At 40.3% G+C, this 16,924-nt stretch overlaps 1 protein-coding gene across 2 annotated transcripts in view; it reads right to left on the reverse strand.

The window, feature by feature from the left end:
• Positions 1-16,924, reverse strand: part of ZNF185 (zinc finger protein 185 with LIM domain) — a 108,566-nt gene that overhangs the window by 21,379 nt on the left and 70,263 nt on the right. For both annotated transcript variants that reach the window (XM_063431909.1, XM_063431910.1), the window contains exons 28-30: positions 2,936-3,037; positions 2,074-2,157; positions 1,692-1,778 (exon numbers count right to left, since the gene is read on the reverse strand). In XM_063431909.1, the coding sequence (XP_063287979.1) occupies positions 1,692-1,778; positions 2,074-2,157; positions 2,936-3,037 (273 nt within the window). The remainder of the gene's footprint in view (positions 1-1,691; positions 1,779-2,073; positions 2,158-2,935; positions 3,038-16,924) is intronic.

Genomic DNA, 16,924 nt, shown 5'->3' on the forward strand with positions numbered 1-16,924 from the left:
GACAAAATGGGAGAAAGTACCTCCGTGTTCATCCCCTACAGAAGCCCATATTCTGTCACGATACTCTCATTATATCATTATTTCCTTGCTTTTTAGACTTTCAGATTAACATGAGTTAAATATTCACATTGTCACTGAATGCTATGCAATATACTATTTACAATACATTTGCATATGTTTGATTAAAATAAACTAGAATAAACTTTGAAGACAATGCATATGCACATTCTGTAGTTAAAGCGACACTGCCAATCTCCCACCCTACACCTGCTATAATAATCTTTATAAAATACTCATATTTACTGCGTTGTGTTTTCACTAAGACAAAGTAGGGTCTGCTTTTGGTGTTGAAGCGCAAGAAGCATTAGATGACCGACTGGAAGAGGATGGCAGCAGCCACTAGGGACAGGTTCATGTACGTAAAACTCACCTTTGCCTGCCCCCTCCTGGACCCTCGGCGGCGATGTCACCATCAGGGTCTTTGCAAATTATGCACAGTCCACAGACAGTGACAGTGCCGCTTTAATTGCATCCGTAAGCTCAAAACGCATATATTTTATCATATTTTTAAACAAAAATGTCCTCATTTTGTGCTGATTTAATGTGGTTTTCCCTCAAAAGGTTTCCGTTTTAGTTCTGGCAGGAGAAACTCATGTAGAATGAAGTAAAACATGTGAAGTGTGACTGTAAAGCACAGGCATTGTGTGGCTCTTCTGGAACAGATTACTATTCCCTGCCTATGACAAGTGGATTTGCTCTACTAATGTTTAATTCATGGTTATTTTGCAGCAATGCAAACCTTAAATAGCAAAGTTGTGTTGTTGTTTTTTTTAATATAAGGTCGTTGTCAGCAAAATATAACTTGGCAAGTTAATAGTATGAAGAATTTACAGAATGTCTACTTAGCTCATTATTTCAACATTTATGTTTATTATATTTTACTTATCCCAGCTGACCTTTGTCATTGAGCTTTGAATATCAGCTACCATTTACTGTATAGTAGTAGTACTGGGAACGATCGTCCGGGGTAGCGGTATCTCTCGTGCAGAGAGAGCCGGCCTGCATTTTGGATCTGTTCTGCCCATTTGGGTGGGATCAGTCTGATGGGCAAATGGGCTTGTTCTTTTTGTAATGATACAAGATGAGCTAAAACCACCTTGAGATCTGAGTGGGGACCCACAGAACAGCAGGCTATTTGAACTGTTGTCCATTCTCAGCATTCTTTGGCATCCTGTTATTATTTTGGTTAATTTCTATTGAGTTAGTATAGTTCCCACCAAGATACATTGGTTAAAGTGAATGAAAGGAAGATGTGCCAGTGGATGTGACGTTCTCCTGCAGCCTCTCATTGTACTGCCATGAGCTGTAGTCACACGGATTTATAATCACCAGACTCATTTGAACATTGGCTTTATTATGTTCCAATATTCACTGCATATTATTTGTATGCAATGAAGGTTTACCTGTATTATAAACCTATATTATTTTATCTTTAAATCACAGCTTAGAACCTATCTTCTTCAATTTAATTAGTATTCACATTCATGTAAATTACACTATATAATACTTTCAGAATAAAAAATGGTTTACATTTACATTTGAGGATTTGTAAATTTATGAATTCCCAACAATTCTAACCCTAGTAAATAACCCTGAGAGTCAACCATGCATATAACGATGAAACAATTTACCGTGTAGCACTTGTATTAGGTTTTGGGTCTTCTAGAATCTCTGGAACTCGGTATCTTGCTTCGCTGATTGTACTACTTACAGTAGGTCTGTTGGATTAGAAATATATATATGCAGTGAAATAGCAAATCAAACATATATAACAATAGTCCATTAATTATTTGCCAGTCACTTTCTAGATGCATTCTCATTCATCCTACCCTAGAGTACTGAGAACCAGTAGAAAGACCTCACTTTTTTTACCCTTTCCTACTTTCTTTCTTAATTCTCTTTTTTGTTTCCTCTCTCATCCTGCTTTTCACTTTAATTTGTTATTTTGTTTTATTATTTAATGGCTTAAAAAGTTTTACAGACATGTCTATAGAAGATGCACTGACTCCTTACCTGGGTGAACTGCTCCTCTCGGATTTTGGACTTTCGTAGTACGTCTCTCTGGTCGTAGTTCTGTTTCCTGATTCTGAAGTTGGACTGGTAAAAAGGAATATAAAATTATAGAGTAGAATAACTACAGACTGAATGGGATGTAGTTGTAGAAAAACACGTGTTCATTATTACAACAATTCAATAATACAAAACGTATATAAATATTACATAATGGGTGGCTAATAGAGTCAGGTGGTAATTAATAGTGGGTTGTCCGTAGGCGTTAGCTATTTTTGTGTGTATTCAATACAATTTCAATGAATGTTCACATTGGCTAGATTCCACATGCTTCAGGCAATTATGAAGCAGCACTAAATTTTATTGACAAAATGGGAAAGTACCTCCATGTTCATCCCCTACAGAAGCCCATATTCCGTCACGATAAGATGGCGTGGGCTTCTCGCATAAATACTTGTAACTCTTGTTACAAATCTTCTACTTGTAGGCAAATCCATGTGGCTAATCCCTTGTGAAATCAACGAGGGAACAATAGATCTATTCTCTCATAACCATAACTTTCTCTTCTTCTTTTTCCTTTGGTTCTACTGTTGCCTAGATTATGTGCACAAGGTAATACTGTCATATTTTGGTGCCCTTAGAATATGCATGTATATACCCAATGTATAGTACTGGAAGTAATAATCTCTTACTTCTCCCTCTAGATCTCCAGGATGCAAAGCTTTCAAGACAAGTATGTATTTGGTAGCCAAAATGCAATCGCATCCCCCTAGAAACCCTGGTCTGCTCCCAGTGGTGGCCCTATACTAGACCATACGTTTTTGATTATATAAATATATTATAAAATAAAAGAAGAAAGACTTACCGACTGCTGTTAGTAAGTCCTGGTTCTTCTAAGAGCTCTGGAACCAGGTATCTGGCTTCCCTTATTGTACTAACTGTAGATGGCTTTGTAGATTCCTTTGGTCTGTTGGATTAGAAAAATACATAGTATTAAGTAGGCTATCAAACCTATTTAATGATTGAAGAAAATGTAGATTGTGGATAACAAGGGGGATCTTTTTAACAAGTCAAGTAGTATGAAATGGTAAACTCTCATTATATCATATTTCCTTGATTTTTAGACTTTCAGATTAAAATTAGTTATATATTCACATTGTCACTGAATACTATGCAATATACTATTTACAATATATTTGCATATGTTTGATTAACCCCTTAAGGACTGAGCCAAATGTACACGTTGTGAACAAAACAAAACGTAAACAAAACCTGGCATTTGCGCTATATGTCTGTCCAACCGTAATTCACCTCTTTCCTATTAAATGCACCCCCCCCCCCTTATTCTATATCATTTTATTCAGAGGAAACAGGGCTTTCATTTAATATCAAATATTTAGCTATGAAACATAATTTAACATGAAAACACTGGGCGAAAATAAGAAATTTTGTTATTTTTTTAGTTCTACATGAAATTTTAACTGTCAATGTCATAATACTGTTTGCTTTTACTGCAATAAAATACACATATTTGTATTCAGTGATGTCTCACGTGTAAAACAGTACCCCCTATGTACAGGTTTTATGGTGTTTTGGGAAGTTACAGGATCAAATATAGCACATTACATTTGAAATTGAAATTCGCCAGATTGGTTAAGTTGCCTTTGGGACTGTATAGTAGCCCAGGAATAAAATTTACACCCATAATGGCATACCATTTGCAATAGTAGACAACCCAAGGTATTGCAAATGGGGTATGTCCAGTCTTTTTTAGTAGCCATTTGGTCACAAACACTGGCCAAAGTTAGCGTTAGTATTTGTTTGTGTGTGAGAAATGCAAAAAACGCCAATTTTGGCCAGTGTTTGCTGGCTGGCAATGCCTGAGCCAGCTAACCCGGCCATGTGATTGTGAGGTCCTCGCAAGGATCCCAATGTCCTCGCAAGGATCCCAATCCCAGTGTTTCCCAATTTTGTTCTTGGGTTCTGCGGCATTTTGCTACCTGCTGTTCCTGGAAGTTCGGAAACAGCAGAGATCGCGGGAGCACGATCTTAAGCCCGCCCTGCTGTCAGCCCGCCTTGCCGTCAGCACATCTTGCCGCCAGAGCCCGCCCTGCCATCAGCCAGCCACTTAGCTCGGCCGTGAGAGAGCCCATCCACCCAGCAGTCAGCTAGCCAGCCCTGCCGTCCGCCATTTTCTATCACTCGTGGTAGAGGAGTGATAGAGAGTGGAGCTGATAGTTAAAGCTCTTTGTCATAGAGAGCTCTGCTAAGTAGGGACATCAAAAGCTCTGTTAGGTAGGGACATAGAAATCTCTGTTAGGTAGGGACATAAAAAGCTCTGTTAGGTAGGGACATAAAAAGCTCTGTTAGGTAGGGCAATAGGAAGCTCTGTTAGGTAGGGACACTGAAAGGCTCTGTCAGGGGCATTGAAAGACTGTCAGGGGCATTGAAAAGACTGTCAGGGGCATTGAAAGACTCTTTGAGGGGCATTGAAATGCTCTGTCAGGGACATTAAAAGGCTCTGTCAGGGGCATTCAATGGCTCTGTCAGGGGCATTAAAAGGCTTTGTAAGGGACATTAAAAGGCCCTGTCAGAGGCATTGAAAGACTGTCAAGGGCATTGAAAGACTGTCAGGGGCATTGAAAGACTCTTTGAGGGGCATTGAAATTATCTGTTATTGACATTAAAAGGCTCTGTCAGGGGCATTGAAAGACTGTCAGAGGCATTGAAAGACTCTTTAAAGGGCATTGAAAGACTCTGACAGGAGCATTGAAATTCTCTGTAAGAGACATTAAAAGGCTCGGTCAGGGCCATTAAAAGACTCGGTGAGGGGCAAGAAACTAGCAACTGTATTTTTCAAAGTGTTCAAATCTTTTTGCTCCACATCTAACTCAAAAATCTTGCTTAAGTTCAGTTCTTTCTAAGAGTGTTATCAAAATCAGCATCCTTTTCAGTCAGGTTGTGAGATCTGTATTTTTCAAAGTGTTTTTTTAATTTTTTTTTTTTTTTTTTACCAATAAAGAACTTACCAATAAAGAATTTGGAAAGCTGATTAAAGCATAGAACTTTTCAGAGAAAAATGATTACTACTTCTACCTGTTTGGCACTTATAGAAACTGAGAAAAAAGATACAACAAAAAATCCAGAAGACATGCCCGAAATAGTTGTATCTACTGTTCCTAAAATAGCAGAGACAAGTGACAAGTCAAAAAAAAAGCACACATTGCTGGTTAATCTTCTTCTCAAACAAAGAAAAGAAAATATGATGATAGCTACTTGTCATTTGGATTCACAAGTGCCAGAAATAAAAATATACCTCATGCACAATGCTTAGTTTGCAAGAACATATTGCCAAACAGTTCATTAGCACCTGCTAAATTATGTCGTCATGTTGAGCAAAACCACGCGGAGTACAAAGATAAAGACATTGGCTTTTTTTAAGCAAAAGCTTCAGGAGTATCATAAGACTAAACAGTTTATGAGAAAATTATTTGAAAATAGTAATAAAAAAGCCACTTAAGAAAAGGTTTGAGCTACGGCGCAAATTTTTTTCAGGGGTTCCACAATGTTGGTATACTATGTCAAATGGTTCCACTGGAAAAATTAATTGGGAACCCCTGTGCTATAGTAATCTTTATAAAATACTCATATTGACTGTGTTGTGATTTCACTGAAATTCCAACCCAGTTAAAAGATATACTGAGACAAAGTAGGGTCTGCTTTTGATGTTGAAGCGCAAGAAGCATTAGATGACCAACTGGAAGAGGATGGCAGCAGCCACTAGGGACAGGTTCAGGTAAGTAAAACTCACCTTTGCCTGCCCCCTCCTGGACCCTCGGCCTCACTATCGGGGTCTTTCGAAATTATGCACAGTCCACAGACAGTGACATTGCCGCTTTAATTGCATCCGTAAGCTCAAAATGCATATATTTTATCATATTTTATCATATTTTTAAACAACAAAATGTCCTCTGAGCATTTCCCAATTTGTGCTGATTTAATGTGGTTTTCCCTCAAAAGGTTTTCGTTTTATTTCTGGCAGGAGAAACTCATGTAAAATGAAGTAAAACATGTGAAGTGTGACTGTAAAGCACAGGCATTGTGTGGCTCTTCACTTCTGTGGCTCTGAACGGTGAGGAATTAAAGTTTAAGGATGATATAAAATCAAGTGTACCGACCATCACTATTCTATTACAGCAGGAGATGGGAGCAGGGGAATGACAGACTACAACATTACATGCATGTCATTAGACCAGGGTTAGGCAACTTTGACAACTTTGATCTTGTGGACTACATCTCCCATAATGCCATTATAGCCATAATGCTGACAAAGCTTCAGGGGAGATGCAGTCCACACCATCTGTAACGCCAAAGGTTTCCTACCCCTGATCTGGACCATGAATTCAGTGTAATAATATTCCTGTCATACCTATATTTAGGCGATACAAAAATTTGTTTAATTGTTAAAAAAAATACACGAGGTTAAAGTCTCAGTATAATGGCTGACAAAAAAAAATGAATCTAAGGTATTTTATGGGTTTTTTTTCTAGGTTATATTTTTGTTTATAGTCATTCATAGACTCATATGGACTTGAGTAATTTCTCACATCTAAATGTGTTTTTTGTTTTTGTTTTTTGGGATTGTAAATGTTGTGAAATCTTTTCTGAAAAGAAACTTTGTGTCCTCTCCATGAATCCCACAAGGTGTTCTAACATCCTTACACCCACATTACTCCCGGAATAGATATAATTATGATGGGAGGGACATCTCATTACCATACAATGCTTAACAATACACATAGCAATGCTAATGTACAATATTATACAGCAACGCAGGTTGTTGCCTTATCTCGTCCTTACCTACACTGCAACATGCAAAACATGGAGCAATCACCATGGAAACCAATGGCATGTTCCTGCACACTGCAATAACGCAAACAACATCACACAACTGACTGGTGAAACAGTAATATTTGTTTTGGACGTTCATATTTGTAACTTTTTGTTATTTTTTGTCTTTAATTTGTAATTTATGAAAACAATTAACAATACGTGGCACATTAACTCCGTCAACCCAATGCCCTGGGTACACATGGGGATAGCTTAGGAGGGGTAAAAATAAGCCCCAATTAGAAGAGAAATAAAACCGATTACTATTCCCTGCCTATGACAAGTGGATTTGCTCTACTAATGTTTAATTCATGGTTATTTTGCAGCAATGCAAACCTTAAATAGCAAAGTTGTGTTGTTTTTTTTTTTTAATATAAGGTTGTTGTCAGCAAAATATACGGTAACTTGGCAATTTAATAGTATGAAGAATTTACAGAATGTCTATTTAGCTCATTATTTCAACATTTATGTTTATTATATTTTACTTATCCCAGCTGACCTTTGTCATTGAGCTTTGAATATCAGCTACCATTTACTGTATAGAAGTAGTACTGGGAACGATCGTCCGGGGTAGCGGTATCTCTCGTGCAGAGAGAGCCGGCCTGCATTTTGGATCTGTTCTGCCCATGTGGGTGGGATCAGTCTGATGGGCAAATGGACTTGTTCTTTTTGTAATGATACAAGATGAGCTAAAACCACCTTGAGATCTGAGTGGGGACCCACAGAACAGCAGGCTATTTGAACTGTTGTCCATTCTCAGCATTCTTTGGCATCCCGTAATTATTTTGGTTTATTTCTGTTGAGTTAGTATAGTTCCCACCACGATACATTGGTTAAAGTGGATGAAAGGAAGATGTGCCAGTGGATGTGATGTTCTCCTGCAGCCTCTCATTGTACACGGGTGTAGCTGCTATGTGATAGCAGAGCTGCAGCTGATTAGGGATGGGTTAAACTAGTCACAGTGTATCATTCATCTTCGTTTTCCTACGTCTTAGTCATCGCTGGCACAAGGGACAGTCTGGTTTCCTAGGTAACCTAGGTTTTAAGTGGGTCAACCAAGTTGTCAGGGACAAAACTGTGCCGCGTAGCTAAGCACATACCATACAGATCAAGAAAAACTAGGTTTCTTAACAATTCTATAGAAAATTTATGTATGTGTATCTTATCAGATACTTACAACATCATGGTTCCAATGTTCGCAATAAAACATACAATTACATTCTACTGTAATAACAAGTGCAAACTTCAACATGTGAAGATATGTATTTTAGCATACAGGGATCCCAAATATACATATCCATGTCAACTATTTTTCTGAAATATAAAACTACACTACGTAACACATGTCCAGAGTGAGAGCTTTGAAGTCACTCAATATCAGGGGCGCCCAATGGATAGATCCCCAGATGTTTTTAAACTTCAGCTTCCATGATGCTTTGTCATTCTAAAGCAAAGAATCATGGGAGTTGTAGTTCCACAACATCTAGGTTTCTACCTTTTGGGCACCCCAGCTCTATATACTCTGCATGATTATTTTTTCATTTTTTTTTTTTTTTTTACATCTATATCTATCCAGCTTGAACCAAGGAGGCAAAATTTTTTTAAAAAATAAGAATAATTAGGAAAAAAGAATATTTGGAGAAGTGTCTGAGAAACCATTATCAAAACGTTAGGGTTGTAATTTGTATTCCTGACAGTCAACTAAGAATTTCATCTTTACAGAGTTTATAGGAGAAGCATTATTAAGTAAAAACTATTACCAGAATGTGTATTATATGCATTCCTCCTGGCATAACTATTTTCATTTTTATTCTATTTTAGGACAATACTGAAGAATGGAGACAAGGCTAATGATTGCAATTCAATATAGAATAATAAGTCAACTTCACATCATAGAGTGGCTCTGTATAATATTGTTTCAGTTTTTACATTATTTAATATTCTTTTCCCAAAGATATTCAATGAAATCTTTACAAAAATCAAATATTTAAAGCCGATATTTAACCCCTTAAGGACCAAACTTCTGGAATAAAAGGGAATCATGACATGTCAAACATATCATGTGTCCTTAAGGGGTAAAAAGTAATTACAATTTCTAGAAGTTATTACAATAAGCATATTGATTTAAAAAAAGTTGCATTTTGTTAAGTTAATTTAAAGTTCCCTTCAACCTCCAGTCAGTTCATTATTTTTTGGGTGACAACTTCAGTTGGACCACCCAGCCCCAGATCGTAACCCTCGAGATATTACCTACTTACTTGTTTGTTCACCTTTTTTGGCAACCTGCGATCCTACCCAGTGCAACCTCATCTGATTCTCACTAAACTTGTTCACAGTTATACTTTAAGTTGAGTAACAAATTCAGGGTGTGACCAATTGGCTGTACCCCTCCCACCACTAGGAGAAATACCATGAATTGGTCTTTGTTTAACGTTGGAAATATTTTAGTTGTGTATCAGCCACTACCTACAAAGGCTGTTAAAATGTGCAAATATAGATTACATAGATACATGCATGAAAGATCCTTCCACCTTATATGGTAGCTAATGCCAATCTAATGCCAATCCAGTTTAATGAAACATGGAACTTTAAAGTTTTCCAAAAAGAAGAATATTATATAAGATCAAATCAAAACAAACATTATGTTAATTTAATTATTAAACACACTGTAAATATAAAGTGTAATACAGGGGTAATGAAAATACCCCATCATAAGCCAGCCAGGGGTACGTATAAAGTCCCCTCTTATCCCCATTCATTCAATTATGACAAAAAAAATTGAGTTATTCAGTGCCTTGTGCACTGTGGAAAAATATTATTTTGGCTGCACCACTTCATCTAAAAGTAAAAAAAAGTGACGACATAATTTCTTACATTTGGCAGTTCGACTTGGCAGAGTTTCATCAAAGATTTGGGAAATTGAAACAGACGAAGTGAACAAAAGTAAGTAAAACTGGGCCAATCAATGTACTGCTAAATATATACATAATATAAATATTATCAAGATCAAGTCAGAAAAAGTAATTAATAGAGGGAAAAAGAGAAGGAGCTGTAAAAATAAATAAATTTATATTTATATAAATGTATTAAATACAGACTATATCAATATATATATTTATTACTGTTTCTCATTTGTTTTCGCTTTACTGGTCATTTCTAATTTGGTCTGTGAATAAAATCAAGATTCAGCGGCTGTCCCCTAGTTATCAATCATCTCTTTTTTTGTTTTTATTTTTGCACCAGTGGCGTAACTCCAAATTACAAGTCAAACAAACAGCGATCCTCCATTGCGAGAGATGTTTGTTTCGTAATTAGACTATAAGGCAGTTCCGAAATCTGGAATTTAGTAGTTTACCCAATCGACCCAAATTTGGATGAATTGCAGTTCGTAAAAAGTTCATTATTCAGAAAGTCTAGTAACCAAAGAAGAGTTGGCATTTATTGCCATGTCAGAGAATTGTAACATGTTTAAAAAAAACAGCAATGACGGGAAAGCTAAATTATTTTAATGGTAACTTTTTTTGGCAACATTTTGGGCTCAGATCTTATAGATCAAATGTGTAAGCAACAAAACCAGCTAACTCCTAACCCTAGAAACTAAAATGTTATCTTCATTAAGCCAACACAGGGCTTGTTCCTATTTTTATCAAAATAATTTACTGACCAGTCCTTAATCTCGAAAATGGCTGTCACTACTGGTTGTACAGTACTACAAAACATAATGATTAAAAACTGGTAGTAAACAAACTAAATTTTTTTAGAAGGATCACTATAGTGTCCTGACACTATAGTGCCCTGAGGGTGCCCCCACCCTCAGTGTCCCCCTCCCGTGGCACTGAAGGGGTTAAGACCCCTTCAGCAGTTTACCTTATTAAGGCGCCAGGCTCCCTTGGCGCTGGTGACCTCTCCTCTCAGTGGAGCCGAATGCGCATGTGCGGCAAGTGTGCATTCAAAGTGTCCATCGGAAAGCATTTCTCAATGATTTCCTATGGATGCTCTGCACGATGGATGCGGAATTCTCATCCAGAGTCACAGATGCGCATCTAGTGGCTGTCCGGAAGACAGTGTCAGGGTACCTGTGGTCTCTACCTCCGAAAGAGGTAGAGACTTAGCTGTTCCTCCATCCAGACGGTCTGATGGCTCCCTTCCCCGCGGTCTATCCGGTCATGCTAGGCCGGCCGCGAGGGAGTGACTGCCTTTTACAGCATCTAGGCAGGAAGTAGTCATCAGGACACTCCCCCGGAACAACCTGTCAGTCAATGGCTGCAGGACCAATCAGGACGTCTTGGGGGCGTGGTTACTGCTCTGAACAGGGTATTTAACAGAGCTTCTTTCATTAGCTCATTGCCCTGTCGTGGTTCTAGCTTGTTCTAGTCACTCAGTGCTTGTGTATTCTATTATCCCTTTTGGTTTTGACCCGGCTTGTTTACCTTACTCTGCTTATCTCTGTTACCCTTGATTCGGCTTGTCTCTCGCTTACCTGTCTTCTGTTACCCTCGACCTCGGCTTGTCTTTGACCATTCTATACTGTACTACTTACGTTAGTCCGGCCATTCTAAGGTCCGGTATACGTATCTGGCTACTGTTTGTACTCTGCGTGTTGGATCCCTGTCCCGATCCTGACATTACGACAGGGCCAATGGATCCTGCAAGTACAAACAGTCAGCTGGCTGCTCCTGATCCTAGGTTTGAGGCCATGGATCACAGAATGGATCAGATGGCGCTTGCGCTACAGGCTCTATTAGCTTGTACCAATAAACCACCAGAGGAGATACGTAATACCCCTGTTTCTCCTGTCGGTTCAGGTCTAGAGGTAGCCACAGTGGGTGCTTCTTCTCACATTACCCCCCCAGTACGCTATGGTGGGGCTCCTGAGAAGTGTCGTGGTTTTTTAAACCAAATTAGTATCCACTTTGAATTGCAACCTCGCTCTTATCCTACAGATAGGGCAAAAGTAGGATTTATTATCACCCTACTCATTGAGAAAGCTCTGAGATGGGCCAACCCACTATGGGAGAACGATAATCCATTAGTTTATAACTATAACGCATTTGTAGCTGCTTTTAGAAGAACATTTGACCCTCCAGGTAGAAAGGTTAATGCAGCCAGATTACTGTTGCGCCTGAGACAGGAGAACCGAACACTGGTGGATTATGCACTAGAGTTCAGGTCTCTGGCGGCAGAAATCAAGTGGAATGAGCAGGCGTATATGGATGTATTTTTGAATGGCCTATCTGATGTAATCCTTGATGAGGTTGCTACCAGAGAACTCCCTGAGAATTTAGAGGATTTAATTTCGTTCATCTCTCGTATAGATGAACGTCTAAGAGAGAGACAGAACACTCGAGAGGGGAACCAGAGACCTTCTTTTAGGTTAGCTCCCGCTGTTCCAAGTCCTGACTCCACGATATCTTTGCTTACTGAACCTATGCAGATAGGGTATACCCGCCTCTCTGAGGAGGAAAGACAGCACAGGAGAAGAGAGGGTTTGTGTATGTATTGTGGAGCCAAGGGTCATTTACTCTCGAACTGTTCTAACCGCCCGGGAAACGCTCGCACCTAAGTCTCTCTAGAGGACAGGCCTTGGGTGTTTCTATTTTGTCCTCTACTCCTGATTATAAAGATCACAGGCTTCTGCTACCAGTTTCCTTAACTTGGGGGAAGGAAGTAGTAAGGGCTATGGCATTGATAGATTCCGGTGCTGCTGAGAATTTTATCGACCAAGCCTTTGCTAGTAAGAACAATTTCCCATCCCAGCTAAGGGAGACACCTTTGGCCGTTGAGGCCATAGATGGTAGACCACTACTAGACCCTGTTATCTTTTGTGAGACCATACCCATTAATTTAAATGTGGGTATCCTACACGTGGAGAATTTATCTCTTCTGCTCATTTCGTCTCCTTCCGTTCCCATAGTTCTGGGGTACCCATGGTTGAAAAAACATAACCCTATTATCGATTGGGAGTTAGGAGAGATACTCTCGTGGGGCCAGGGCTGCCAGGATCGGTGTTTGTGCAAGGTTTCTCCATTAGCTAATATTAACATACCGGAGAATCCTACTCAGTCCACAGAAAGACAAATACCAGACCTTTACCTAGACTTAAGGGCAGTGTTTGACAAGAAGAATGCCGATTCTTTGCCTCCACACAGGTCATTTGACTGTAAGATTAAGCTTCTACCCGGCACTATGCCTCCGAGGGGCCATGTATATCCTTTGTCTGTTCAGGAAAACTCGGTTCTAGAGGAGTATATTCGGGAGAATTTAGAAAAGGGATTCATCAGGAGGTCTTCTTCTCCGGCCGGGGCTGGGTTCTTTTTCATTAAGAAGAAGGATGGCACGCTGAGACCTTGTATCGATTACCGAGGCTTGAATAAAATAACTGTCAGAAATGCCTATCCTATCCCACTGATTACCGAGTTATTTGATCGTCTTAAGGGCTCCAAAATCTTCACCAAGTTAGATCTCAGAGGGGCTTACAATTTGGTGAGAATCCAGCAAGGTCACGAGTGGATGACGGCATTCAATACCCGGTATGGCCATTACGAATACACTGTTATGCCATTTGGACTATGCAATGCTCCTGCAGTATTTCAAGATTTGATTAATGAGGTACTTAGGGAGTTTCAGCATGATTGTGTTATTGTTTACCTGGACGACATACTAATACACTCTAAGGAGATTGAGACTCACCATAGACAGGTCAGAAAGGTATTACACAAGCTGCTGCAACATGGTCTATATTGCAAATTGGAGAAGTGCAGTTTTGATCAGTCTCAGGTAGACTTTCTTGGATACGTGATTTCTGGGGAGGGTTTTAAAATGGATCCTGTAAAACTTCAATCTATTTTAGACTGGCCCTTGCCCAAAGGACTCAAGGCTATCCAAAGGTTTATTGGTTTTTCCAACTACTATAGGCGCTTCATTAAAGGATACTCCTCTATCATTGCGCCTATTACCAATATGACCAAACAAGGGGCTGATACTAAGTTCTGGTCTAAGGAAGCTCTGGGTGCTTTCAAGACTCTCAAGGAACTTTTTGCCTCGGCTCCCATTCTAGTCCATCCTGATACGACTCTGCCTTTCTTGCTCGAGGTCGATGCCTCTGAGACAGCAGTTGGGGCTGTTCTGTCTCAAAGGTTAGGGGTGGATAAACCGTTACACCCTTGTGGTTTCTTCTCTAAGAAATTTTCTGGGCCTGAGAGCAGATATGACATCGGGGAAAGGGAACTGTTAGCAGTCATTAAAGCCTTAAAGGAGTGGAGACATTTGTTGGAGGGGACCCTACACCCTATTACGATTTTGACGGACCACAAAAACTTGTCCTATATTGGGGAGGCTAAGCGCTTATCCTCTAGACAAGCTCGTTGGTCCTTATTCCTGACTCACTTCAATTATGTACTGACTTACAGACCTGGTTCTAAAAACTCTAAAGCCGATGCATTATCTCGCCAATATGAACCTTCTACTGTACCTGAACCAGTTCTTTCTTCTATAGTTCCGAAATGCAATATCATTGCTAATACGAATCTCAGGATTCATTCTCCATTACTGGCCGAGATCATTAAGTTGCAACATCTAGCACCTAAACAGACTCCTGCGGGCCGTCATTTCGTTCCTCCTGCTCTTCAACTGGAACTTTTACAGTGTTTACATAATAGCAAGATGGCGGGACATCCTGGTATCCGCAAAACTTACGCGTTGATCTCTAAGGACTTCTGGTGGCCTGCTTTACGGAGGGACATTGAGGAGTTCATCGCTGCATGTGAAGTTTGTACTAAAACCAAACAACCCCATACGCTTCCATGTGGATTCCTGCAACCCTTGGAGGTTCCAGAAAAACCATGGTCCTGTTTGGCCATGGACTTTATTGTCGATCTACCTATCTCTAAAAGACAGACTGTTATCCTCACCGTGGTTGACAGGTTTACTAAGATGGCACACTTCATTCCCCTGCCTAAACTCCCGTCTTCTCCCGAATTGGCAGAGATATTCGCTAAGGAGATTTTTCGCCTACATGGGATACCCTCTCAAATTGTATCGGACAGAGGCTCCCAATTTGTTTCCCGCTTTTGGAGGTCCTTCTGCTCTCAACTTGGTATTAAATTAAACTTTTCTTCTGCCTATCATCCTCAGTCTAACGGAGCTGCTGAACGTACCAACCAGAAAATTGAACAATATTTACGATGCTTTGTTTCTGAACACCAGGATGATTGGGTCGGTTTGATTCCTTGGGCGGAGTTTGCACACAACAATCTCGTTTGCGATTCTACTCATTCAAGCCCCTTCTTCATGAATTATGGTTTTCATCCGTCTATTCTTCCTTCGGATTCCCCTTCCCAGGGGGTGCCGTCGGTTGATGTTCATGTTGCCAATTTGAGGAAGTTGTGGGATCAAACTCGACAAATCCTTGTGCACAACTCTATGTTGGTCAAGAAACACGCTGATAAACGTAGAAGGGCGGCTCCGGTCTTTGTTCCAGGTGATAGGGTATGGCTGAGCACGAGGAACATCCGTTTAAAAGTGCCCTCCATGAAGTTCGCTCCTCGTTATATTGGACCCTACAGGGTGCTGACCCGTATCAATCCAGTTGCATATCGTTTAGCTCTTCCTAATACCTTACGCATCCCGAACTCGTTTCACGTTTCATTGCTGAAACCACTCATATGTAACAGATTTTCCTCCACAATAGCCCCTCCTCGCCCCGTTCAGGTGGAGGGTCAGGAGGAGTATGAGGTTAACTCTATTATTGATTCTCGAATCTCCCGGGGGAGAGTACAATATCTGGTTGATTGGAAGGGATATGGTCCTGAGGAGAGGAGTTGGGTACCTCAGGAGGATGTTCATGCTCCCCGTCTCCGCAGGGCGTATCACTCTCGCTTCCCATCTCGTCCCGGTTCATTCCGCCCGGTGGGCGTATCTGAGAGGGGGGGTACTGTCAGGGTACCTGTGGTCTCTACCTCCGAAAGAGGTAGAGACTTAGCTGTTCCTCCATCCAGACGGTCTGATGGCTCCCTTCCCCGCGGTCTATCCGGTCATGCTAGGCCGGCCGCGAGGGAGTGACTGCCTTTTACAGCATCTAGGCAGGAAGTAGTCATCAGGACACTCCCCCGGAACAACCTGTCAGTCAATGGCTGCAGGACCAATCAGGACGTCTTGGGGGCGTGGTTACTGCTCTGAACAGGGTATTTAACAGAGCTTCTTTCATTAGCTCATTGCCCTGTCGTGGTTCTAGCTTGTTCTAGTCACTCAGTGCTTGTGTATTCTATTATCCCTTTTGGTTTTGACCCGGCTTGTTTACCTTACTCTGCTTATCTCTGTTACCCTTGATTCGGCTTGTCTCTCGCTTACCTGTCTTCTGTTACCCTCGACCTCGGCTTGTCTTTGACCATTCTATACTGTACTACTTACGTTAGTCCGGCCATTCTAAGGTCCGGTATACGTATCTGGCTACTGTTTGTACTCTGCGTGTTGGATCCCTGTCCCGATCCTGACAGACAGCCACTAAAGGCTGGATTAACCCCAAATGTAAACATCGTTTCTCTGAAACTGCTATGTTTGCATCTGAAGGGTTAAAACATGATGGACCTGGCACCCAGACCACTTCATTGTGCTGAAGTGGTCTGGGTGACTATAGTGTCCCTTTAACGTCTCCAGCAGAGATTCATTTTAGATGAGAAATGCTAAGTAGTACCCGATTTCAACATAAGATGGTAAAAATGACCACCTGTCACTATCGTACCTTATTCATCTAGATGTAAACAGTAAAGGACAAGTTAATGTATGCAAACTCTCCATACATTCCGTATTTATACAAATGTATGTACTCAGTATTAAAGTGCATTTAAGCACTGAATGAAGCCTATATTGAAGAATGGTTCTGGCAAGTCCGGTGTATGCAAACACTAAGGGCAGTTTGATCAGTCTTCCGAAGGTGAAATGCACAAACCTGTTATAATGCCTGGTA

This window comes from Pelobates fuscus, chromosome 9 (genome assembly GCF_036172605.1).
Source record: "Pelobates fuscus isolate aPelFus1 chromosome 9, aPelFus1.pri, whole genome shotgun sequence".
NCBI lineage: Eukaryota > Metazoa > Chordata > Amphibia > Anura > Pelobatidae > Pelobates > Pelobates fuscus.